The sequence below is a fragment of the Zootermopsis nevadensis genome, unplaced genomic scaffold (assembly GCF_977971745.1).
Source record: "Zootermopsis nevadensis isolate Lab colony 2312 unplaced genomic scaffold, Znev_1.0 Znev_ptg000020l, whole genome shotgun sequence".
NCBI lineage: Eukaryota > Metazoa > Arthropoda > Insecta > Blattodea > Termopsidae > Zootermopsis > Zootermopsis nevadensis.
This window is the reverse complement of record NW_028259152.1, coordinates 10,132,057-10,159,065: the sequence shown is the minus strand read 5'-3', so window position 1 is coordinate 10,159,065 and position 27,009 is coordinate 10,132,057. Positions and strand designations below refer to the sequence as shown.

General features: G+C 39.3%; 1 protein-coding gene across 2 annotated transcripts in view; it reads right to left on the bottom strand.

Moving 5' to 3' along the window:
- ds (dachsous cadherin-related 1) overlaps positions 1 to 27,009 on the bottom strand; it is a 430,815-nt gene that overhangs the window by 60,599 nt on the left and 343,207 nt on the right. For both annotated transcript variants that reach the window (XM_087351708.1, XM_087351709.1), the window contains exons 5-7: positions 16,145 to 16,323; positions 14,318 to 14,743; positions 11,267 to 11,753 (exon numbers count right to left, since the gene is read on the bottom strand). In XM_087351708.1, coding sequence (XP_087207834.1) covers positions 11,267 to 11,753; positions 14,318 to 14,743; positions 16,145 to 16,323 — 1,092 coding nt within the window. The remainder of the gene's footprint in view (positions 1 to 11,266; positions 11,754 to 14,317; positions 14,744 to 16,144; positions 16,324 to 27,009) is intronic.

Below are 27,009 nucleotides of genomic sequence, written 5' to 3'. Positions count from 1 at the left end.
TTACGACAAAATTTCGTATGTACTTCACATGTCCCCCATTCGTGCTATAAATCTACGTATCCTTTTTTCAATTATTCCCTGTAACTTATGCGTTATATTGCAAGTTACGAAGCTCATTCTGTAAAATTCTTCTAATTTGAATAAAATATACACTTCTCATTCAGATCTGCTGAAATTCAGAAACTTCTCAAACTAACCATCTGGTAGAACTCCTTGGACGGGATATTTAACCCATCACAAGGAATGTACCAACACAGGGTAACACAACACTGGAAAGATGCACTCATAGGAGTGCATCGGAATTCCAAAGGTGTTCTTCACGATACATCACAGGCGGTGATGTTAGTAGGTTACTTCACTGATAACCACAGCTAACAGGAACTGTTACCTTATATCAGTCTTACTCGTAAAGAATAACAAGTGGAAGCATGATATCAAAGGCAACAATTTACTGAAGAATACGTATAAAAAAATTATTCACAGATTTCATTTGACTTCATTAGTACCCTAAGTGAACTGCACAGGAAGAAGGTCAGAGAGCCTTATAATAAATTCGCCCAGAACCGCTGGAGACATTTCCAGAAAGCTCACTGGTAGCTTTAGCCCATTGCAATGTTTGCAATGGATACGTAACAAATAAATGCCACATGAGTTCATCACACTAACACGATCTGCGTCGAAATATGCAAGAGACGATGATGATGAAAATTAGTTTTGTTTATGAATCACTGATTCATTATTTTAACGATTGCTTGTCTGTCACGTGATCTGTACAGAATGGGATAATTTCCTCGCAATTAACAAATTTAAAAATGGCACCTGCCTTAAGGCAGACCCTGCATTTGTGTTGAAAGATTTAAGATCCCCCCCCCCCCCCCGAGGAGATCGTAAGGCCAGTCGTTCTGCAGTCTGAGGTTCGAGTCGAAACTTACACAGTGTCTCTACATAACAGTCCCTGAATGAAGCTGAGTTTGAATTTTCATGTTGAAGAAAGTGATACAAATTTGTATTGGTCTGTTCATGTGGCCAAAATAGAGAAATGGGGCATACTTATTGGGCCCAATGAGGCATAAAGACAGAACGAAAGAAATAAGTTTGCATAGAAACAAACAAAACGAGACAAATGAACGGAGGAAAAGACAAAGAACACAGTATTAAAGAGTCAAAGAAAATAGAAACGAAAGGAAGAAAAAATAAGGAAGAATAAATAGAAGGAAAGGAAGAAAGAAAAAACTGATCAACGAAAGAATGAGAAACAAAATCTTCGACTAACCTAACTTTCGTAAAGGTGAGAGTATAAATTAACATTTTAAAAGAAGGATAATAATAATCCCACATTGCTTTGACCACAGGATGAACGATCTTGTCGTCAGAGGGTACGTGAAGGCATAAGCCAACTTTTCACAAGAACCATAAAAATGCATGTGTTTTCACACAGCTCAGTTATCATCACATATCCATCCACACAGCTCAAAATGAAGGCGGCAGATACAAGTTGTCCCAGCGCCCCCGATCATCAAGCCATGAAGGCGTGTAGGAGGCGTGGAGGAAATGCTCAAGGAACAGGCAGCCTGAGACAGAAGGGAATGGTTAGCTCTTCGCAGGGGAAAATGACCCTGGTTAGGACAATGGATGATGGGTTTCCTTCGGTTGCAGTGATGGAGAGAAGAATTTCAGTCTTGAAGGGACTCGAACCGAATCATTCAAGCTGCTCCTAATCACTTTACTGAGCTCTACGGAGCCATAAATAAGGCCAGTACTTAATAATTTGTGATTTGTAGGGACGCGATTCTAAGGTCTAAAATGAAAACAAACGCCATACTTGATCAAAGTGTTGATACTAAGTCACCAGTAGCAATGAGAGTAAGATCATGTTCTGATGCGTGTTTTTTTTTACAATGAAATTTATATTGAGAATCTTCGTGTGCTAATAAACTCACTGGTAATATAACTGAAGGTTCCACATCACTAACACCAAACGCCGTCATTGGACACAATTCTGAGCTAGTTCCTTCCACCTCATTTCGTCACATCCCGTTTCCTGACCTGTCTTAATATTATCCCACTGCATCCTGCTCAGTGTTCCACGACTTTTCCCCACCAACATTCGATACAAACATTAACTGGCTACATCTATTCTATCTACATGCCCAGTCCATCGTAACCTCGATTTCACAATTCTGATTGTATTAGATGACATGTAATAGTCATGAATGAAGTCCCTAATTACGAAATGTCTTAATTGGTCGATTCCGTCGTCCCTGTTAGATCTAAATATTTCGTACTTATAGTCTGAGAACTGAAGCTGAAACTTGGTTAATATTTAAGGGTAAATAGGGAAAAACGACCAGAGTTGCTGGCACCAAGAAAAATATACGTAATATAAAACGTCCGAACATATTCATGGCAATAAACAACCAACTATGATATTTGAACTTAAACTGTGTATTGTTATTAGCATTTTATATGTTAACAACGAGATGTATCGTATTTAAACCCATAGTTCTTTCCTCTTCTTGGTTTTTCGAAAATAAACCTCTATTGCAATTTCTAGACAATTTAAGGTTGCCAATTTCGGCGTCAAAGAAATAAAATGTACAAGTTATCACTGAACTACAGAACAAAATAATGTCTTTCTACATTAACTCTGGCACTGACAACAAAGTATGTTCACCCATGGACTAGCAATAACAATAAACAACATCATAACAGTACAATGTTATGTGCTGCCATCTAGCAACACTTTTGTTCACTAATTAAAGCGGAAAAATGCTTGGATAGCGTCTGTTAGCTTATAGCATTTTTTGTACTGCCCTTTTCGTAGGAGAAACGTCTCTAAACAAACGACTGTGCTTATTCCTTGACGTATTGTTTTGAGGACTCTTTTTAAGTCCCCATGTATATAAATACCTTTTAAAACGAAAACACGCGGCTTCATTGGGTCGAACAAACACAGAGGGGTTACCTCAGCTTATGCAACATCTAAAAGTCATTCAAAGGATATTCCATTCGTATCTCCGAACCGATGGTACATTTTTTACTCTATGATGTACAACAAAGTCGGGACCATCACGACACTGAGGACCAGTCTCCGCATGCTTGAAGGATAAAGTCAACAGAAGAAAACAGCTTTTGACAAAGTCGTTCAGAGCCGACAGTCAATCTGTTACGTAGAGAAAGATAGACAGGTGTGGGCAGGTTAGAACGGCGAAAAAATATCCATCTACTCCTACAATCAGAATCTTGAATAAATACAGCAAATGCCCTTTTCAATACAGGAACTATAATCACAGAATATGCTCCAATTTTAGCCGGATACTGGCAATGAAATTGTATATAGTGGTTGGGTCTCAAAATAAGACTGGTTGTAGCACAGAACACATAAATGAAAGTGACCAAGAAACTGAAGAGATCCTTACTGCCTCCATCATCATGGCGATGATGGACATAGCAAGGACCTCCGAAACGTCGGCAAACTTCTACCAGACTATACGGCGCAACAATCCAGAAGACAGCCATCTCCAGACACACAGTAACCAACTATGCAGTCTGAACCAATACTGGCGAAAGATTATATACTGACTGGTATAGCCCGTATTACCCGGTAACCTCTCTATGGTAATGCAAGTGTTCCGGAGAAACTGAACGTTGTACGTTTTTCAAGGAACTTCCTGCTAACTCATGTGTGGTCCACCTGAATATAATCACGGACAAGCGATTTAAGACGAGTGCCAGACTAAAAAAACACCCAAAATTTGCAAGAACTTAATTTCCCATTTCGAAACTACACGACCTGACATTCCTAGAAATTGTGTCTAGTTCCGACATGATTTCCATTTGCTTGTTCACGAACTAAGACAGCTCACCTTAATGTAAGTCACTTAACCGATCCAAATGAAGAGGTTCAATGACTTTGCTGCTTCTGTTTCCTGAAGACTTGCTCTCGTCTGTTAACTTCCACGTACAACATGTGTTCCTATTAGCCGTATTACGTCATCAGAGGTACGACTGACGGTCTGTCTGACTCTATACAGCTCACGAGCTTAATGGCTGACTAACTAATCCATCCATCAAGTGACTACATTGCTGGCGAAGTGAATGACTAATTAACCAACCCACTAACAGACGGACTAGCTAACCAACAAACCCATCGGCAGATGAACGAACTAATTAACTTAGACTAACTCTGTAATTGAGGAATTAAATAACAGAATTATATGACTGATAAAATAACTGAGAACGCATTCAGAAATACTGCAAAACAACCACATGAGAAGGCTCTGAGATGGGGCAGAAGATTCCGAACAAGCTCCAAAGTCCCTAAGTTACTGCCGTACAGTTGGCAACGTTGGTCTCGACTCTATGCCATAACCACATCTGGTCAGGGAACAACAGAAAACCACTTAGCTCTAACCAAAAAAATACACGAAGCAACCATGGTATTACAATTGCCAACACCTCAAGGACTGCACACACTAAAATATAAAAACACCCACAAATGATTTTGTTTTAACCCTTATCTGTCTGTATCTGTGCAACGGATTTCAAAACCGTTTCGTCAAGTCGATGTTTAACGCAGCAACACGTGTCACTTACACTGCATCACACGTGAATGGAGATGCAATGGCATCAGATTTCAAACTGTTCTGCAGATCATATTTTACGTTTGTACATTATATATATATATATATATATATATATAAAACTATAGTAGCTATTTTGGAAAGGCAACGGTTCGCGGACTCCCAGGTGACAAACTTCATGGTTACAAGCTTCGACCTTTATCAATTTATCTGTTACGTATCTCTTCGTTTGGGAAGAAATAAAATGAAAGGGATGTGGAAGGACGCGGTTGTGGCTCAATAGACTGTACTATCCCGACCTATAACTGGAGGGACTAAGGAAAACCATAAGATATCTGTCTTCTGGGTTGTTGCGCCGTGTAGTATGGTTGATGTTTACCAACGTTTCAGAGGTCATACTGCCTCCGTCATCAGGGAGATTTTTCACAGCGGTGAATTTGAAGATTTCTGTCTTCTGGGTTGTTGCGCCGTGTAGTATGGTTGATGTTTACCAACGTTTCAGAGGTCATACTGCCTCCGTCATCAGGGAGATTTTTCACAGCGGTGAATTTGAAGATATCTGTCTTCTGGGTTGTTGCGCCGTGTAGTATGGTTGATGTTTACCAACGTTTCAGAGGTCATACTGCCTCCGTCATCAGGGAGATTTTTCACAGCGGTGAATTTGAAGATTTCTGTCTTCTGGGTTGTTGCGCCGTGTAGTATGGTTGATGTTTACCAACGTTTCAGAGGTCATACTGCCTCCGTCATCAGGGAGATTTTTCACAGCGGTGAATTTGAAGATTTCTGTCTTCTGGGTTGTTGCGCCGTGTAGTCTGGTCGATGTTTACCGACGTTTCTGAGGTCATACTGCCTCCGTAAATATCTACCAGACTACACAGCGCAACAACCCAGAAGACAGAAATCTTCATACACACCGCTGTGAAAACCTCAAATCATACATAATGAAAACCACTCGAATGCGACGTCTGATTATCTCTAACTTTATTTATTGATAAAATAGATACATAATTTAATTTGCTTTTAACAATCGTTGATGTAGCTCAGGACAATCAACTGCCTCTAAGGTTCGTTCTTTTCCTACCGCTAGAACCGTCGATGAAGTATTCATCCCTAACCTAGACATCGGTGTTTACTTTTCATTTAGGTTGGTATCGAAGTACTGTCAATAGGACGACTTCCAGTGACAGAGAAACACGAAGCCGGACCTTCGTCAACAAACCGAAGGAAAGAGAAGAAGGAAAAACCAGCGCTGTCCCAAACAAACAACGAACGTTTAAGGAAAGAAAATCAACTCTTTTGATGTGAAAGTCAAGGTATTAACAGCTTCGGTTCTGTAACTTTTACATAGAAAAGTCAGAAATCGATTGATGGAAGACTCTCGGGCAACAAGCAGTGTCAGGTGGCTGAATGGTGAATGAACCATTTCTTCTGCCAACGTTTCGAGAGCCACTTCACTTTATACATCGGAAATCAATTGCTGGATTTGCACAAACAGAGACATGTTCAAAATATGGAGTCCTAATTTGGTGCTCAACCTATAGTTCGCGATCAACATTTTTATAGGCTCTACAATAAGGAATCGAATATCAGTTCAGCATTAACGTGTAGTGGCCTAGCGATGGAGTTTTTATAATAAATAATTATCATATAACCGCGAAAAAGTCTGTTCATCGTGCGAGATCTTAAAATAAACTATTTTTAAACAATAATGTTGTTTATTTCATTTTTTAACATTCTCATTGCTAACCAATTATAGAGGTATATGTCTCCACTTTATAAAACGGTTGCCAAGCACCGGAACAGATTTCGACATAAATCGCTTTAACTTTACTACACGTGTTATCATTGCCTAGCAAAACCAACGGTAAATTTTGCGAACATTTATACAGCATTTCTCGACTGGCGTAACGAAGCTAACTGTGGCATTTATTCAACTTCGTCTCGAACGCGCTTATAAACTGATCTTCTGAAAAACGGAGTGTGTATTAAACAAAGAAATTAAATTTGACGTAAACTATTATCTGCTTCAAACATGACCGGAACAAAATTATAGACCTATTATTCAGCGTTCTAAACGGGATTTCTTGTGTAACCTACACACCCAATTGTACAAGCTTCAACCACCAAAAATTAACTTAAAATCATTTACTATCTGGACTTTTACCGTCGTCCTTGTTTAAAAGAATTTGAACCACCAAAAATTAAGTTCACTTTTCATTCATGTTTGCGCTCTGGACTAAATGTTTGGTGAAGGTAAGGTCCATTTTCGGTGGGTTCCTAGTGCAGTCATACCAAAGCGCGTCCTCAGGTTGTGCAAGGACGAGACGGCCTCCAGAGAAGACACACAAGAATATCCGCCATGTTGAGCACACATACTGTCTGGTCTTCGTTGTAGGTACTGACAGTCGTCGCACTTAAAAACTAGTAATTTACTAAATATTACAAAAGAAAGAGCTCATCAATGAATCCGGTCCAGACCCTTACATCTCATTTATGACATAACTTAATATTATACTTTCATGTTGAAAGTTGCCGCTTCTCTGCATATTTTCGGACTAAAATTTTGTATTCATTTCTCACCTCTTTCATCTAGCCCTTCTTAATAAATTATGCAATACAAACAGACACGACTTTGGTATTTTAAACTTGGAGGTAAGGTGCATTTCGGTCAGAGGCGACATTGGGACTCCTAGGTTCGTATCGCACTGGAAACACGAATGCGTCCTCATCTTTATGGGATGTATTGCCTCCGTCAATTTAGCCCTGACACATTGTCTTCAAATTTTCTCTTTCCTTCCTAAGTTCACACAAATTTCATAAATGCACAATGCATTAAACCATCTAGATGGCATACAAAAAAATCAGCTTGTACCTCAAAGAAAACAAACGCCTCTCCATTACAGAGATCGGTTGGTTTATGCTGTTTAATGAAACGCGCGCAGTTTACTCCGACTATCACACGAAACCCAAAAAATACACTTTGTAGGCAAAATACACATTTACTGAATGTTAAAGTAGATGTTACATATATAATGACCACTGTGCTTTAAAGAGTTAATACTCTGGGAGCGACTGAATTTGCTGTTACTACTTTCACTGTATCGGTTAATAATATTTAGACATGCAGTACAAGAAAGTAACCCAAATTTAACGTAAAGAGTATTCGTCCTTCTTTCTTAAAAATTCGTACGTCATAAAATGCTCCATCATAAACATTAATAACAGCAGTGGCGGTATTTCTAGTCGGGAAACGTCGAGTAGTAATTTAGAAAGAATAAAACAATTTCAGCTAATATCCAGTGTCCCAAAAATGTATACACAAGTTCAATAAATGAAATGAAGACATTTTAATGAACTAAACCATCACGTGTCAGCATTGGCACATAGTGAATTAGCAAATCCAGTGTAGGTGTTCAAAATGATGAATTGCCTTTCTTGTCGCCCAGGTACTCCTGGGATATGTAGACATACAGACAGACAGACTTAAAAATTGCCTTTGTAACTACGTGGTCCATCAGCGACAGTATCCCAAAAAACATTTGCTTACACACTCACAAACATAAGATTAATCCATCGGCTGTATGGAGACAGTTTTTTCAGTTGCAGAATTTATATAGTGTTGAATAACATGAGAAGGTCATAAGGTCACGAATGTGATGAATAAAATGGAAATATCATAATGAATTATGAATATGTAAAGCTACTAAAGGAAGCAGTTGCTGCCGCTTTGAGATTCTTTCCCGACATTCGCCCTGACACAGAGGCCGAAGATGATTGCCTTTAACTCAGCAGAGACTGTAAACAGGTGCTTACTGAGGGCGCTGCGGTTGTAAGGAACTTCTCGGCTACGAGCAACAACCAACGATAAAGGAGAAGTCACTACGGATACGAAAAATGGAATTCACTCGTTCGAATATCGACGAGGAGATGCGATATTCTGGGGTCTACGTGATTTCTGTTGTTCCCTATAGGTAAACTATGGAAAACTGCAGAACTTTTGAAGTCTTAATTCTTTATGTTCTGGACACCTCTCACCGACTGTATAAAAACTGCACAACATATTTAACGTCATTAAATATGAAATCAAGAAACCAATTATAAAAGGGAGTTCGTTTGTTTCATATACCATATTTGCGATCTTGAGTAATGTAACTTGGTAATACTGTTTCAAAAATAGTAGAGTTTTGATCTTATATCGACAAATTTAAAAAAAACGTACATGCAACATAAACAGTAGTTATTAATTATTTCCACTTGTTTCGTCTTGTTTATTTGAATTGCAAAAATAACTAGCGAAAGTTCGTTTTGAGCATTGAGAAATGACTCAGTTAGAAGTGAAATTCGCTAAAAACGTATCACAGACCTAGTGAATGCTTCCCAATGCCAAACTTATTGAAAATCGGTTAACTGTTTCAAGCATAAATCATAATAACGAACAGACAGACACGACATTTTCATGAAACCGTACTTTTAAAACCATTCATGCAGATAATGCCTAAATATAGAAGTCAGCAATTAAGCCTAACTGCCACAAAATAACTGTTTTTTACATTTAAATCTTATCATATTTAAAACACGCAAGGAAAACGACAAGAGAACTTGTTCAGGCCTATGAGACGGATTAAACTACTGGAAAGATGAATTAGTCCAGCTTAGGGCACATCCATTCGGAGACTTCCGTAAATGATGCTTCGGGTTATAATAAAGCAGAGAAATTCTTTACCAGCCACATAATTATAAATGTTCGAAGCACGACCACATTTTTCAGGCGGATGTCATGGCACAGCCATATGGTGTGTACCCCTGGTAAAGAATATTGCTAATGAAAAGGTTCTTCTATTAGTCAACATATGTTAGTAGTATTATTAATCACTGCGCGTACTGGAAATATAAACATGACTTTTACGAGCCGAAGAAAAAGAAAACAGAGCGCCAAATATTCTTTCGGTTTTATTTTTGAACGGCTGTAGTTTGCTTAACCACGGTGCAAGCGGCAAACTCTTTGACAACAGAGTTTCCATACGCCAGTACAAAGCGTTCTTGTATCTGCGGCTTCAAGATATAATAACGTCAGAAACTCTTTCCTATTCTCTGGATTCTGTACAATTTAACCACTTTCAGCGTAAGAAATAAACAAACAACGTTTAGTACTCCAGATTTTGGTCTTCTGGGAAGTTACACTGCGGTTAGATACCAACGTTTAGGAGGTACATTCCACTTCCTTCTTCAGGATTAGATTTTTCAACACGTTACTCCAGAAGGTAGTGTGTGGGATAACAACCATAAAACTACTTTTATTAAAATGCCTAACCATGTTCGGGGCTATTTTGGCGAATATTTTGGCCAGGCCGCAGAAAAGAAACAAAGTTCAGTGCTGTAGAGCAGTGGTCATCAACCTGGGGTACGCGTACCCCCGGGAGTACGCGAAGACATCTTAGGGGGTACGTGAAATTTAAAAAAATATATATTATTTTATGAAAAACACTGAATAATCAGTAATGAAATTTATTTAAATTATTTTAGATGTAGATTATATATTATGTATAACTTGAATTAAACACCAACAACTTTGAGGGTACAAAGTTGAAGAGAAATTATATCTGGGGGTACGCGAACAAAAAAGGTTGAATACCACTGCTGCAGAGCTTGTCACAGCGATCTTAACCCGAAATTTCCATCGTAGTAACTGATGCTTAAAACCGTCAATGTGTGAATGTACAGACGACTGAATAAGTTACTGGAATCGCAATTTCTCAAATTAACCGTGGAAAGAAGATTCGGGTTTAGCGTCTTGCTAGGGCCACTTTCATTACCACTAACACCACACGCAATGCGCATAATGTAGCATTCAACGTTACGGATATTATTAAAGCGTATAATTTTGGTGATATATAATTTAAAATGTGTTCAGTTAATGATTCGCACAGGGAATAATGTTTAAAAAAGATCAAACGGAAGCTCCGAAGAAGAAGAAGAAGAGGAAGAATTTCCTAAGATTAACTTTAATGTTAAGGGAAACATTCAATTGCCCATACCTCTGAATTCCTGGAAAACACAAGAAGGCGGACGAGTGTATTTGTCACGCAAGGGGAGACAGAACTATAAGACTTCGATGTTGCGAGATCGAGTCCACTCATTTTTTCAGGCTTTGTACTGATAAAAACATCGTCTAATCGATCGTATTGTTGTAAGATTTGAGGTTTACACAGCGGTGAGTATGAAGATTTCTGTCTTCTGGTTGTTCATTCATCGCCCTGATGACGGAGGCAGTATGATCTCTGAAACGTTGGTAAACATCGACCATACTACACAGCGCAACAACCCAGAAGACAGAAATCTTCGATGGTATTGTTATTAAACATTGTTACTCGTATCGCATCATTTATTAGAGTGTCAAAAATCCAAGATTTGCCACTGTTAATAAATCGTTTCATTCCCGTAAGTTCAACGCCACCTGCCTCTCAACAGCCTTACAAGGCAACTTTCGGTGCATCAGCGAGACGAAGTGCAAAGCAATGACAGCAATGACCAAATGACGCTCATTGGTTTAGCCCTCATAACCTGACGACAATCAGTAACGTGTCAGCAGTAAACTGTTTTTACAGTACACTCTTAGAATCCTTTCGTAGTTACAAAACAACTCTGAAAGCAAACAAGGACATAGCAAACAGGTGTGAACTCACCAGTCAGTGGGTTGATCTGGAAGCTAGTGTTGCTAGGGATCAGGCTGTACCTGACAGCAGCGTTCATGTCAAGGTCGGCATCAGTGGCAGCTACTTTGCCGACCTGGGCTCCACGAGCCAGGTTCTCTTCAACGCTAAATTCGTAACTGTCGCGGGCGAAGCTTGGGTCATTGTCGTTCGCGTCCATGACAGTCACAGACACGCGGGACGTGGCGCTTCCTGCCGGGGTTCCGTTGTCTGTAGCTGCCACAGTCAACACGTAGTGGTCTTTGCTCTCGCGGTCCAGCGGTCGGCGCAGGTAGATCCATCCGCTGTTCGGAAATATTCCGAAGATGTCGTCTTCGCTCCCGTCAACGCCATCAGACGATGGTGCGGGTGGCGATGGTTTCTTGTCGTCGTGCTCCGTGTTGTTTGCGTTACTGAGAAGTCGGTATGTTAGGCGTGCGTTGTTACCGGTATCCAGGTCCACGGCTGTTACTTGCAGTACCTGGAAAACACATAACGTTCGTTTGTTGGCTTAGAGATTATTTAAAATACAGACATTATTAAGGTCAGTCAAGTTTGACCCCTACCTGAAGCACGTATTTTATTATTCACGTTTCTCTTTTGGACTCGCTCAATCAAGATTACGACGTCACAGCTTATTCTTCTAAAATAAAATTTAAATCAATTCAAATTTTCCATACTTCTTACCATATAACAAACTCTACAGAGTAGAATTCTTCTTGAAAAACTTGTAGTCACTCATCCAGTCAAATACCACACCATTTATGGTACAACTAGGTTTATTACCATGTTCACAACGACCTGCCACCGGTCCATTTCCTGAGCCACATAAATCCAATCAATACACTCCTTAACGTTTTCCTCCCAGACATTCACGGCTGTCTCTTGTCTTCAGCCTTGACAAACCAAAAGGTTTAATGCATTTCTCATGCGCGTAGTCTCGTATTTCTTGATTTGATTACACTATTAATATCTGGCGAACAGTCCAATCTACCATCAATTCATCCCACCTAGGTCCAAATATTCTCTACGCCTTTTCAGGACCAGGTGGTAGAAGAAGAGGTGATGTTAATCTGTTAATTTCCCCTTACGTGCGGGACTACATGAGACCTGAGTATGTGCGTGTGTGCCTGAGCACTGCGGGTCCCAACTTTTCGTTGTCTTTGATCTATAGACATTCGGTAAGACTCCTTGGACGAGGGATCGGCCCGTCGAAAGGCCTCTACCTGTACGCAGGACAGCACAACACAGAATAACGCGGACAAACATCCGTGGCTTGTGTGGGATTCGAACCCACGGTCCCAGCGACCAAGCGGCACAAGGCCCACGCCTCAGACCACGCGGCTACTGTGACGACATATATAATCGCGTGGTGTGACCGAAAGTTAGGTTGCAATTCTTGCTTCGTATTCTGAAGGTTCTGGGTTCAATCTCCGTTTGGAGACAGGTATTCTTGCATAGGATTTTAGTTATTTTCTGGGGCAGCATCTTAAATTTAAGTCACGATTATTTTATACAAAATTCTTTCCAATTCATCATCATCATCATCCCATCTCTGAGCGCTATAATGTATCATGAGCTATTAACGGCGTCGTTAAATAAATCACAAATAAATTCTACTTTTGATTTCGTGTGACGTGAAATACTGAATGATATTTTAGTGTCCCGCAAAGTGGACACGACTGAGAAAGTCTGAATTAACCATCAGAAGTGCAGCACGTTGCCTGCGCGCCAATAGGAGAATGACATTTCTAACAAGACGCGACACATACATCACACAACGTTGAAAGATTTATAAACTGGGACGGAAATCTGATTGGTATCACAGGATTCTCGCCAGTGTTGGGCGATGCTGTGAACAGAACGCCTCCGATATCGGTCGAGTAAAGATGACTGGGGCCAGATTAGGTAGTCTCGTAAGCAAGCAAGTGAGCTAGTTAAAGTACGTGAATATTCATGAAATACAAGTCGTCACGCTTAGTTGAATTCAAAGTATGACCAAACACGCACAAGGAACACAGAAATAAGTGTACTTATTTTAAATGTACATGATTTGCGTGCTACTCACCCAGCTGAAGGGCGTTCCAAAATATCAAGCACCTCGCAATAATTCGTTTCGTACACAAACCTAAACCTATCATAACTTCATACATTATTAACTGTAGGTCATGTATTTAGAGTGCTTTTTAAAAGCACTGAACTCAGTTCTGTGGCTGCTGTTCAGGGATACACAAAGCGTTAAACATCATTATGTTGCGGAAAAATTACTTTACGATTTACTTGAACAAATATTTCGACCGGAATCTTTATTTAAAAATAAACTTACTCACTTTTCAATAAATTTACAGCTTTTAAGAACTCGTAAATTCAATGCTGAATTCACAAAACATTACGTCCTCTCTAAACTTAACTGCGCACAAAATGAAGATGTATGGTGAAGTGAATGAATAGGTCCATGGAGTTTAGTATCAGAATTGGGCTGCTAGATGGCTCTGGCAGTCAAAACCAGGATTAAGAAGAAATTGTGCAGAGGCAGTGGGCTTGTCACTCACTACTCAAATGCCTGCATCGGGTTTTAAAAACTCTTATTTCTTTCCCTAATAAAACACAGACTCGATAGAATTATTCATACTTTGTGATTCTAGAATTATAAATATAAGTTTCACGTGAACGTTTTGTTCAAGAATCCGGAGCTGTATCTCATCTGATTTAACAAAACGCGTATTAAACTAAAACTAAGAGATGACAATACATTTATACTTTAAGCAGTTAGTGTTTTAAGGGCGCTTTGCTCCTATGACAACAAAATAAGTATTTCGCTTTCAAGAAAATTTTGGTTTAAACAATTTGTTATAAGTAACTTCTTCGGGCGGATAACTTTGTCTTACATTAGTTTCGGAATATAAGGCTGTTCTTTGGTTCAGTTAATTTCTATTTAAACCAAGTTTTATAAAACAAATGCGGTTTGATTTTCAAACAGCTTAACTCTAAGCCGGCTTGATCTGATTCTATTTCATACAACAGTCATTTAAAACTGATTCTCACCTGTGAGTTGACCGTAAGAGACTCCAAGACATCAACCCCGTACTCGGCTCTCTCAAAGACAGGCCTGTTATCATTGACATCCTGAACTTCAACAAGAACGGTCAAGTTGGCAGACAGCGGGGGATCCCCCGTGTCGGTGGCGATGACGACGAGGCTATGTCGCTGGGCTGTCTCGTAATCGAGGTGCCTAGCGAGGGTGAGGTGCCCCAGACGGGAGTCCACGGCGAACAGACCCCCGGTGGATGTGCCACCGGCAGCACTTGCCAGTCGGTACCTGACTACACCGTTCCTACCAGAATCGCGGTCTCTGGCGTGAGCGGCGTACAGGGGAATACCAAGCTCCAAGTTCTCAGGTACTGAAATTCGCACGGTGTTGGAATCAAACTCCGGAGCGTTGTCATTCATGTCTTCAATGCCGATGTTAACCTGAGAAGATGGAGACACAAAATTGCCAGTTACTTTCGTACACGGCGAGTTAGTTTTGTGCTTTGGCGGACTGATTCAAATGCTGTGCAACACACGACGTCCCTAGTTAGCTGTACTCAGCACACGTTTTAGGATAATGACAATCACAATAGCAACAAAGACAATTATTCAATTAATATTACATATATGTGGAGTGGATAAACTTCTTGAGAACCTGACAATGGTAAAATCGAAAACCAAAACCTTCATCACATGCTCATTAGAGATGTAAAGCTTTCATGCAGGCGACTGGGCGTAATGAAGTCTTATCCGTTGATTAACCCTGTGGAACGGATTGATTTCATGTAGTGCGCGGAATAAATTATTAAGTTTCTCCAACCTATGTTATTTCTCGGGTCCTAGGTCCAAATATTATAGCAAATGTTAACCGATTACAGCACTTGAATACTGGCAGTCTTTATAATAAAACATTGGTGTCGCTGACCAGAAAATTGAACATTAACCAAACGACTGAAATTTATTTTGACCTTCGAAGCTTTTAACAAATACATTATTAAAATGTGAGTAGAAAGAAGGAAACAGAGTATACATGAACTATCACTCGTCGTTTCTTGTTACAACACAGGAGAAACGCAAATAAATATGAGTACGAGTGAGAAATACGATCGTATCAGATGGTATGGCTTAATTCAAACAAACCATGTACACACAAATTCTTCTCTTCATTATAAAGTGAACGCAGAATAGGCATCGTGTTTATTCTGCCTAAGGAGATACGAAAATTCTCAGTGAGGACAGAACTAATGCGGAACGGAAATCGAAGGGCGTACGTTCCAAATACAGTAACCAATGAAATGAGGAAACAAAACAGATAAAGAGTGAGAGGAATAAAAAGAAAATAAAAACGCACGCCTTAGAAACGAAGGCAGTGCAGGGAAAGAAGCAGACAGAGTCTGATAATAACATCAGCGGCTTTCGGTATTTTGCATTTTGTTAGAACCGTCGGCTCATTTTGAACTTGGCTTCCAGTATCGATGTCCGTGTTTACAGCTTTTCAAGACCCAGACAAATGGAAATAAGAAAAGGGTTCGGAGTCACGACTCCCTAGATAAAGGTAGAAATGGAGACAGCACGAAAATATCTCCTTTATCTTATCTTTCCCTATTCTCCTTCTTCTCATCGATTATCTCCCTCCTCTCTTCTTCGTCGTACTGTTTTCTTCTCCCCTTTGCTTTCCTTCCTCATTTTCTACCTCTTCACTTTTATTTATTATCCCTTTCGCCCTGTCTATTCTCTTCTTCTTCCTCCTCATCACGGGATTCAAACTCCTGGGCGTGGCAACAAATGAAGAATGCCCTGACCCGTACAACTGGGCGTTCAGGGTCTGAAGAAGCCACTGACCTGAGTGTGTCCGTATGCTGGAGGGTCTCCGCTTGTGGCCTGCACGTTAAGAAGCACGGACTGGTGTGCCTCGTGGTCCAGAGTGGATGCTGTACGAATCGTACCCGTCACTGGGTCGATGCTGAAGTAACCATCCGGATCACCTGAGTATATGGAGTACCTCACAGAGTTCCTCGACCCTGGAACAAAAAGCATCGAGTCATGAACAACCAACTCGAAGCCGGGCCACGCTACAGACAAAACCGACTAAAATCTGACTTGGATTTTAAATTATATTAATATTTTAACGGAAGCTGGTGGAGATTGTCTTTGTTATGAAGTAAATATTTTGAATCTGAATGTTTTAAATCTTTGACGTGCGTTGGTAACTTTTAGTATCACTTATCTCAAGTGTAAATAACTTGGGATTAAGCCAACAAAGTACATTTAGGTTGGTTCTCAGAATTTAAAACGACTGTAAACTAATAAGGAATTAAACTATTAAACCCTGTAACATCATACCGTATTTTTCAGGCAGAAATCTGATGTTTAAGGGAGAAAAAAAGTATTTTGGTATAAATAGACACTACAAACTGCTAAGAAATAAGCACAGAATAAAGTGAAAAACATTTCGAAAAATTGTTGCAATTCGATACAATTCCTTTGGACCAATAAACAAAATATATACAATATAATAGCCTACGCAGGTCACGTCATGTTGTAACCTGCTCGCGCGCCAGTCTATGTATTAATTATTCACTACTGCAAATTTCATTCTTACTCAACTTGCCAAAATATAGTTCCCGATTATCCTATACCAAACAAATCGACAATGTCTCGTCTGGTGAATCGTTTCCGTGACACAGGGAGGGTGTTCAACGGTCTTCCTACGGCGTTAAGTGACGATACAGAAAGCGTTGGACAATTTCGGCATTCAAACATAGCATTGTCTTTAGTTTTCTGATTACAGCGTAATCTATTTTTTGACAAATAGAACATGTGTCAGCAATGGGTTGCGTGACTTTTCGATCGCCCAGTGTATTTGCTTGCTGTTTACAGTGCAGCCCACGGTACTTTGTTAGAAAATCTGATCTGAATTACATAAATTTCTTTCCATCCCCCACACTACAGATAACCCAAGCCACAAACCACCGTACAGCCATCTAGACTCGACCAACGTTTCATAAACCTTTTCCAATTCTCCCATTTCCAAACACGACGCCTTGGCTGGCAGAACACCTGTCGATCGCAATCAAATACTGCTTTCCTCTTCGCTGTCCTAAATGTCTGCAAACTGGTATAACTTTCAAAGAACTGTGTCGTAATATAAATTACAACCAATTAAAAATCGTGTGACATTTCAGGTTTTCACAGCGACTAGTATTAAAATGACTGCCTTCCGGGATGTCGCGCTGTGGAGTTTGGTAGAAACTCATCGACGTTTCAGTGGCAGTAAGCACCTCTTAAACGCCAGTCAATTTCTACCAAAATACAAGGCGCAACATCCCGGAAGGCAGTCATCACCAATTAACAATTATATAAATTAAAAGCATAATGAATGAATGAATGCATGTTATTTACGCACACAGCATATAATGTGCATACTAAAACATGGCTAAGTGCGTGCGCATGTAATAAACTCGTATTTTAGTGCGCCTTAACGTGGAAATCTCTCGAACACTCTGTGAGTGGGTTAGTTGAGAAAGCGTCCTTACAAAAGAACTATAAAACTCGTCTCAGGGTAACGAACCCAGAAACTACCAATAACGTAACGTACTGTCACTGCAGTAGTCCTTCACTACAACAGTTGTAGCTGAATACAGTAATGAATTAAGCAATTCGATTACATTAGAAATCCGGACCACAATGGCGCATTCGGCAAACAATGAATCCTCTAGAGTAGCTCACTTAATAACTGAAAGAAGAAGAGAGATGGCAGCACAATACGGTTCATTGACACGGCATTGACACCCAGCGCACGCATATTGTGGAGGTGTGCTGACCCCCTGGTGTTCCGAACAACGAGCTAATTCGTTCCGAACACCCGGCACATAAGCCCTTACAATGTGGCAGCAAGTTCTCCATCTTTCCATGGAAACGTCAAATGGCGCCTCTGATGTTCTGAAGACGAACACAGCAGCAGCGCTTTTTGTGATTCTATTCGTTATTTGAAAATGTGACAAAGTTCAAACAGGGCTTTTCGGGAAAGACAGGAAAGAATCAAAATTATAATCATGAAGCGGTTAAGAGATTATTTAATTTTAGAAATATTCGCTACTATTTGGTACCTAATCGATTATATTCCCATGGCCAAATGTAAAATTTAAAATCCATTTCGCTGTTTAGACCTATATGTATGTGAACTTGGTCCTTTGATCTCACGGAGCAGAGTGTCTGACAACAAAATTCTAAGGAGATTATTTGGACATAAAAGAGGCCTTCACAATTTCACGATATAATTAAATCAAGGAGTTTAAAGGGCCGTACGCATGGTGCGACGAGCATTACACAAAACCAGCTACATTTTTGTTTTCAGGAACACTCAGAGGATAGATCCCACTTGAGAGACTTGGACATAGCTGGGAGGATAATATTAAAGTGATTGTTAAATAAATATGTAACAGATTGATTCGGCCCAAGACAGAATACAACTGTGGTATTTCATTGACAACGTATTAAACCATAGGGTTCGCTTATAGAATATTTTGACCAACTGAGTTTCAAACACTAAAAGGAGACGCTGCACCACAGATAAATTCCAACGAACTGGAGGCGTTTTTTATTTTGTCTGTATCCCCGTCTGTCTGCCTTTACTCGATTTTGTAAGTTCACAAATTTCCATCCTTACATACACTTGAAAACAATTAAGAAACAAGTTATTAAAATTGTTCATTAAGTTGTGGAATTACTGTTCACCACCCAAAACCCAGTGACTGGAGCCATATTTCTTGAAGAAAATGTATCAAGCGCCAGAAAGTAAATTCTCATTTTCTACCCAAAATAAAATCATCACAATACTTTTGCTTCTGCTTCGTATTTCAGACTTAATTCACAGTCGGAAAACCGCGACCTTGAGGAAGGTATCGATGTCTGTCTTTCGACTTGTGACGCCATGTGGATTTAGGGGCAAACACCAGCGTTTCGGAATACATCGTCTCGATCTTCAAACTCAAGATCGAGACATTACATTAATCCAAATCTTTTGTATCTACATACATGTTCACACGGCGTTACAATCCAGACGACAAACATCGACATGTTGACCGCCATGAGAACCTCAATCTCTTATACTAAGGTTTCCCAAAGCTTTCTTCAGTTGATCCAATCCTGAGATAAAACAGACCACAACTAATTTTTTCTGTATCCTTACTAATTCACCATTTTCTAAACGGCGTTACATAAATTATGAAGCTGATTAAATACAAATTAACGAAAGATATTTGAACGCTAAAGTGTGTGATGTATCAATGCAAAATAACGTTATAGCTGCCATATCACCTGAGGACATTTTAAGTCGCGGTCTCTGCCTAAGGGAGTAAGTAATTAAGTGTTTATTTATTTCTATTCGATAACCTGTTAATTAAGAAATAAGAACATAAGGTAGAGTACAGTACAGTACAAAACAATACAGCCAACAGCTTTCTAGTTCACTCACTGCTAAAATTTGTTTTACACAAATAATATTCAGGGTGTTTGAGAAGAAGAACCAAACAACATACATGCAGCAAAGACAAATGAATTATAAATAACTAGTTATTTAACGACGCCTTTCTAACCGCACTGATAAGCTATGGTGCAGAACATAGTATAATTAATAATGAACTGAAAAATATGCAAAAGAACAAGATATTGGCATATTTTAATACAATACATTTGCTTGTTAACAGAAATAATTTTAAGCTTAACATGGTGAAATGAACTGGTTTAGAAGCAAAGCATATTGAACTGGTTCATAGCGAGGTGAACTGAACTGGTTGAGACGTGTAGTGGATTCAAATATTTCAGATGTGAAGTGGATTGAACTGGGTCAGATGTGAAACTGATTGAACTACTTCAAATATGAAGTGGATTGAAATGACTTAAAATAGTGCTTCGTGGTAACTTTGTGTTCGTCCTGATGATGAAGGAAGCAAACACCTCTGAAACGTCTGTAAACTTCTACGAGACTACAGGGCGCAACAACCCAAAAGACTGTCATCTTTCCTACCCAAAGTTAATCATTTTCTAAAATCCGTTTGCAAGTGAAGACGAAATGGTCCGAGTAAACTCGTTATATAGCGCATTGTATTATGGGTAGAAACCCCATCTCCGTAGCAAACGTTAAATCTCCAATAGCTCTATTCACTTATGGCCTTTCCTCTGGTAATAAGCTTAGAGTTCCCTGTAGTTCTCAGCGAATGGCACGGCCCTAACACTTGTTCTTACTGTAGTGAGAAAAACTCTAGACATTCCAATAATTAGACTTAATTCTTCTTTTTAGCTGCTTCTCCCCCCTCCCTACTCATCCGAGTGTTACAAGCAATATTGACGTACCGTGTCAATACATTATAATAGAACCGTGTCTTCCTTCAACCAAACGAATTAATATGCAGATTTTTTTACTGAGTCTCTTTTTTATATCTTTTGTTATTTCTTTATACAATGTCTTGTCAAACTTGGCGGTGTTGTCATGCCTATGTTCAAGGGTTATATGTCGGTCCATTGTTCTTGAGATGTGGCAATGTTGGCAAGTTGCGCTGTCTAGAACTAATCACATGATTGGTCATCACACCACTACCGCCATATGCAGCCCAAGAAAAGAGAATGGACGATCAAACGAGAGAGAAAACACACGGAGATTCAGACGTAAGAGAATCAGAGATGCTATTTAAAAGACAGTAACACATAGAGAATACTGGGCAGATGTAAGGACTGGATAAACAATGCAACAAAAGAGAATCTGAGATACAGACGAAGACAGGTGCAGAACACGGCCAAGAAATACAAAAAAGAACGAGACTCACATGTGTGAAGAATAAGACAAAGAAGAAACAAGAGCATTTATAAGGTTAGAAAAAATTGAAAGCGAAATGTAAAAGAGTGCACGATAAAACCGTTGAAGAGTTAAGACTCAACAAATGGCAGAACCAAAGAATACAAACAAAAGATAATCGTGGCACTAAATGTTTGTTTACGACTTGCTGCAGACATATCGTACCTCTGTTAACTTTTAGAAGTTCAGTGGTAAACTACATCACCTGATGTAATGTTCAATAAATCTCCAATTTTCGTTTGCTTCACAGAAAACCCGCTAGGAAGAGTGAGCAGAGCGTAAAAATTCTTGTGCATTTGCCAGAATCTGACCTTTAATGTAGGTAATCACATTGACCATGGAAACAAATGCAAGTACTGTTAAAAGTATAAATTTGGCAACCCCACCCCCCCTCCAGCCACTACCGACGGCATATACGCCCACGTCTTCGTGTAAAAGAGCATGTAGTTGTCGTACGATTTTAACCAAAATTAGGTTTCGTCAAGACTTAGCAAGACACCGCAATATTAAATTTGATGAAAATCCGTTAGCCGCTCTCAAGCTGTTTCATGCTCAAATACAGAATAACAGATGAATCAATTTTAATAGGTGATCCAGAAAAAGAGAAACGCCCTTGAATATGTAAACTGGAATAAAAACTTTATTGATCAAACATTCTTTGTGTTTTAAAACCCAATCTACCTGATGTTTCTAATAAATGTAGTAAATATCAACATGAATGATATCTTAATTTTTTAATGTACCTCCAAATTTTTGTAGCGCCATTATACACTTTCGATAAATCAACAAATTTCAGCTGGAACTTCGAGTAAAATATGAGCTATATTAGATCGATTAAAATCAAAATTAGATATTCTCAACACTTTTAGTGTAGATTACCAAATACCATATATCATCGAAGCCAGCTCCATTCTAAGAAACCCACACATTTTGTAAAAGGACTGTGATATTGAGACCTTGTAGGCTGTATGACAAAAAATTTATCGTCATTCAGATATAAGACACGACCTTCCTAGTGCTCCCAAAAACAAGAGCTTCTTCTTCGGAGCCCTTCTAAAATAAATCTGTCTGTTTGACTCAGTTATGGACACAATGTCGCAGGCACGAGTGTGTCAAATTATTCTGAAACTGGGAATGTCAATGTAACGTATCAATCATGACATCAACGATATCAACATGGCAGCCGGGCGAAATTTTGGAGTGTTAAAAGGAACAGAAGCCGACATTCAATGTAGGTTCCTGTACTTTTGTAGATATATATTTTATTAATCAATTTTATTGAGGGAATATTTTTGGCCAATGAAAAACAATATTACCATCTTAAATATTTTGCTGTGACCACTATAGCTTAAGTTGTAACCAAGCGTTTCTAGTAGACCTTCATTATTTTACAAGCAACGACATATCTTGTAATTTCATGCATACGTTCTCACTAACAGCTTCAGAACCAATGCAGACGTTACATTAAACTCTGTAAATAAACATCATGCCACTAGTTTGCCACCCTGGCTTCGTAACGTTTAATTATCTATAATCAGGGATACCAACAGACAGATCGCGAAACCTTGCGACGTTTGAGTGGAAATAGCGCTATTGTTAGTGAATTACCGAGTGATTGAGCCTCGTAATACGACTTTAAAATATACGCAACTTTTGTTAAGGACACGTCTTTTGTAGAGGGTAAAACAACATGGAAGTGGTGCAAATTCTATATTCAGTTTCTGCTTTTATGATGATATCTGATGAACTCTGTAGAAGTTAATCAAAATATTGGCTACAAAACATGTTCTATCTGTTAAAGTTATAAATATTGAGACAGTGAGTTATGTTCAAATCTAAAAATATTAAAACTACAATTGGTACTTGACCACTTATGACATCGTCTAAATAATATTTAAAATATTGGGTATTACCGGTTGATGTATTAGAGAAGATTTGGTTCTTTATAAGAAGAAGCAAACTAAGCCATAAATACATTCCATAGCATAAGAACTCAATTACTGAACTTTTAAATAATTTATACGCAAATATTCAACTGTGCTTTACTTCTTTTAACATTAAGCACGATATATAGACTCGTGGTTTAAGTTTATTCGGTATTTGACATGATTATTAAAATAACTTCCTCATACAGTCTTTCTGCAATAAGAACTATCAGTGGCTTTTCGGCAATAGAAATTATATTTTGCCACTGAAACGTAGCAAACAGGATTTCCCTCACGAAGATCTCGGCATGCAAAGAGTTACGGGAAAATGTTCAAATGAAGGATATCTATGAGCGATAAGTAAATCAGGCAATGAAGAAATAAGAAATTCCAGGAGATGACGAAAGGTTAACGTCTTTTGTAAGAAGAAGAAGGAGAAGGAGAAGGAGAAGAAGAAGAAGAAGAAGAAGGCCGGGACGCAAGTGAACTCGACTCGTGATGACGATGGAGACCATGACAACAACAGAAGACGACTATTGGCGCTATAGGCGATATTTAAAGCCCCATGCTAAGCCTGACTCGCCATCACACGCCTTTGACTATTATTAATTACTCTGCCTTTGTTTAATATGAGCCGGGGTCTAGGGCCGGCCACTTGATTAGCTCGCTCGCTAGGTGGGAACCAGCCCAAGCTAGCGGAGGACGCCGAACCCAGCTAAAAATTCATCTCATGTCCGTGTTCCCGGATGAAACATTTTGGTGAGGTTAAACAACACCCTCTTTATATGCCTGTGCACAAGATCACTGGTGATTGATTGTTTGCTTTAACTTTCTTTTATTATCTCCGAGATTCAAGAAAGTGTGATTAGGTCCTGGAAATTTATAAAGAACTGAGATTTACATAAACCATGTTTAAGATCTGAATCTCTATTACTAAATCTCCACATTAAAGAAAAGTGTGATTAACCCTTTAATCTAAAAATGAGTGGAATGTGTAACAGCTGTTTACAAACGAGTACACTCGGCATTGTGTTCTTGTGATTTTCGCATAATTCTCGACGTAAGCAGGAATTATTTCCTTAAACAACATCAACCCGTTGATCTTCGTAATGGTGACGCGTTGTGTTTTCTTCGCGGTACGAACTGAATTCTTAAATATTATTTAGACGAATTTCGGTTTCAAAGGGTTAAAAAGAATCTTCTTTCGGACAGAACTCTTACTACAGGTGACAGGCTGCTTCCTTCATCCCTTTAAAATCTCGTAAAAATTATATGTGTCGCCCGCTTTAACAGTCAGAATGATTATCAGTGAAGAGAGGGTCTATTCGTCAATACATATTGGCCTCATTTCTCACCTGTTTGTAAACAATGTCTTTCTTTGTACCTCCAAAAGAATACAGAAGGGATCAAACATGGTTTAATATTGAGCAATTTTCAGAAAAATGGAGAGGTAGAGGAGGAGGATCATTCAATGGCCACCTAGGTCACCTAATTCACGGTACAACAGTGGAATTTGGATTGACTGTGGAAAACAACGAAAAATGTCAGACAGAACAGCCGGTCTCCGGGCCAAGATCCGAACCCAATATATCCAAAATATGAAGCAGGGTACCACTTACTCGGCTGTGGCGTATTAGTAATCGCTCAGTGAGCGAAAGGAATTCGCAGACATTCAAAAACTCGAAGGTTCTTTATAGTGCTCATAACCGATCGTCATTGGCTCCTACCTGAAGCCACATTATACCACTCCATACGCTCCCAACTTTTCCTTTCAGATCCATTTTAATATTATCCTCCTTTCTACACGTAGGTATTCCAAACGAACTCTCGCCTTCAGGTTTGCCTACCGATCCTTTTACACATTTCTATTTCTCTTCAAACGATTTTAAATGAACGTTGCTCATAGTGATCCCTAACAATTGTAGTTTCAAATAACGTGTATATTTTCCGCTAATCAGGAATTTTAAAAATGTAACATTTAATAATACTCGGGCTTTACGGCGAAGCGGCTCATCTCCCAACCAGGAAGGTCCACCTCTTGTCGGCTGTTGGCAACTGCTTAATCAACATATTCGCAAACACCCTTCACATTTGGATACCTGGGTTGCAAGATCATAATTTATGTCCAGACAGTCTTGCCTGAGTTCGCGGTTCACAAGTTTAAAAAGTAGACATCTGAAGTGCCTTTAAATCATAATTAACTCGCCCTCAGCTATTGATCTCTCTTCAAAGACGAGGGCCCTTCTGATACAAAATTGGCTCTTTCCCTTTCCAAAAGATCAGGAGAAGATATTTCTCCATTTCTAAACAATTAAAAGCTTTGTAACTTTTCAACAACAAGCTGCAATGCAACTCTAAATGGTTCTAACTATGGTGGCTTGCATTATCTGGAAATGACCCATCGTTCAATATCCAGAAATCGAAGCCACTGCATTTCGGGAGCTGTCTATGTTCAAACTGTATGAGGAATTTAACCAACAAACGACAACAAAAAACACAAAGAAAGAAGTCTGGTTAAGTTGATTTCATGTGGTTTGAAGATGGAGATCAACGGTTCTTCCGAAACACTAGTAACGACTTACAAGACCACAAGGCGTCACAGCCCAGTTGAAGCCCGAAAATGGAAGCGATACGTTCCTCCTAAACCAACTACAAAACTACACGGCACGGCGTCATAACCCAGAAGACCAAGGCCTCGTAAGAAATTAATTCCATATTCAAAAATCTTTAAAAAAAATTAGGGCAAGCAATTTTCTGCCAAACTTCGGACCAAACCGTTACGAGAAGTTATTCAGTAGTCGTGCAGGGGTAAGAACTTCAGCGAATTAGGATCCAGGCATTATTACTGTGAGCGGTCCAGAGAAAAAATTTCGGCCGCTAATAACAAACTACGAAGCAGTGACTTGGCAGAATACTCTTTAAGACTCATGGTTTTCCTTTAGTTCATTTAATGACGCTTTTCCAGCTGTATGTGTTACGTACAGTAGCATCAGAGAGTAACTGTGAGTGGCGATTTGAGACATGTGTTGATGGGAAAACCTGTGGCGTACTTTTATTATCATTCTACCATTTATCTGGATGTAATGGAAAACACACGAAAAATTTCGACAAGGAAGCATGTTTTGGAGCCGGCATTCAAATCCGGGTCATAAAAGACAGAAAGGAGTAACAAATATAACAAAGTAAAGTCTGTTACGACATACCAAGTGAGGTGTCTGTCTCATGGCGAATACTGTACCTTCTTAAAATAATTCTAGAATACCGAGCCATGGCGGTTTAATCATTTCATCGGGATTGGAAGAAATGTTTAATGTGATCACATTCGTGAATAACCAGGCGACGTTAAATATATTAACGAACCAACCAACGACACAACCATGCGAGCCGCATGAGACTCGTAAGCCCAGTGTTTCAAACCACGTAACTTCGTGTCATGTTCAATTAATGCATGACAGAACTGAGTTTCTTCTTGTACGGCGCACCACTCAGGTGCAATCAAATTTAGTGACCGATCGTGTAATTAACTGGCATCAAACTAAACATAGCAGTAATAAATCAACTTAAAATTCGGACTACTTTAGTAGCATATCCCCATTAATAAAGGCAATATATGTACCGGAATGAACTTATTAACCCCAGTGGTCTATAACGTTCTGGTGTAGAACCTTTGAGCATCTTTCGGGGGTTCCCTTAGTCCTTCCAGGCATCCATATTTGGTCCGCAACCATGACTATATACTTACAGAATAATTTCGTCCTTCCTTCCGAAGACACAAGCAATGAAGGTGTAAGAATAGGAGACTTCAAACATGTGGACAGGATTTGTGTTATTACAACTGTGAAATAATATGATTGGCTGAATTTGTAGCTCGGAATGGGATGATGAAATACGGTACACTTCCATGAAACCGGCTTGGTTGGAAAATACGT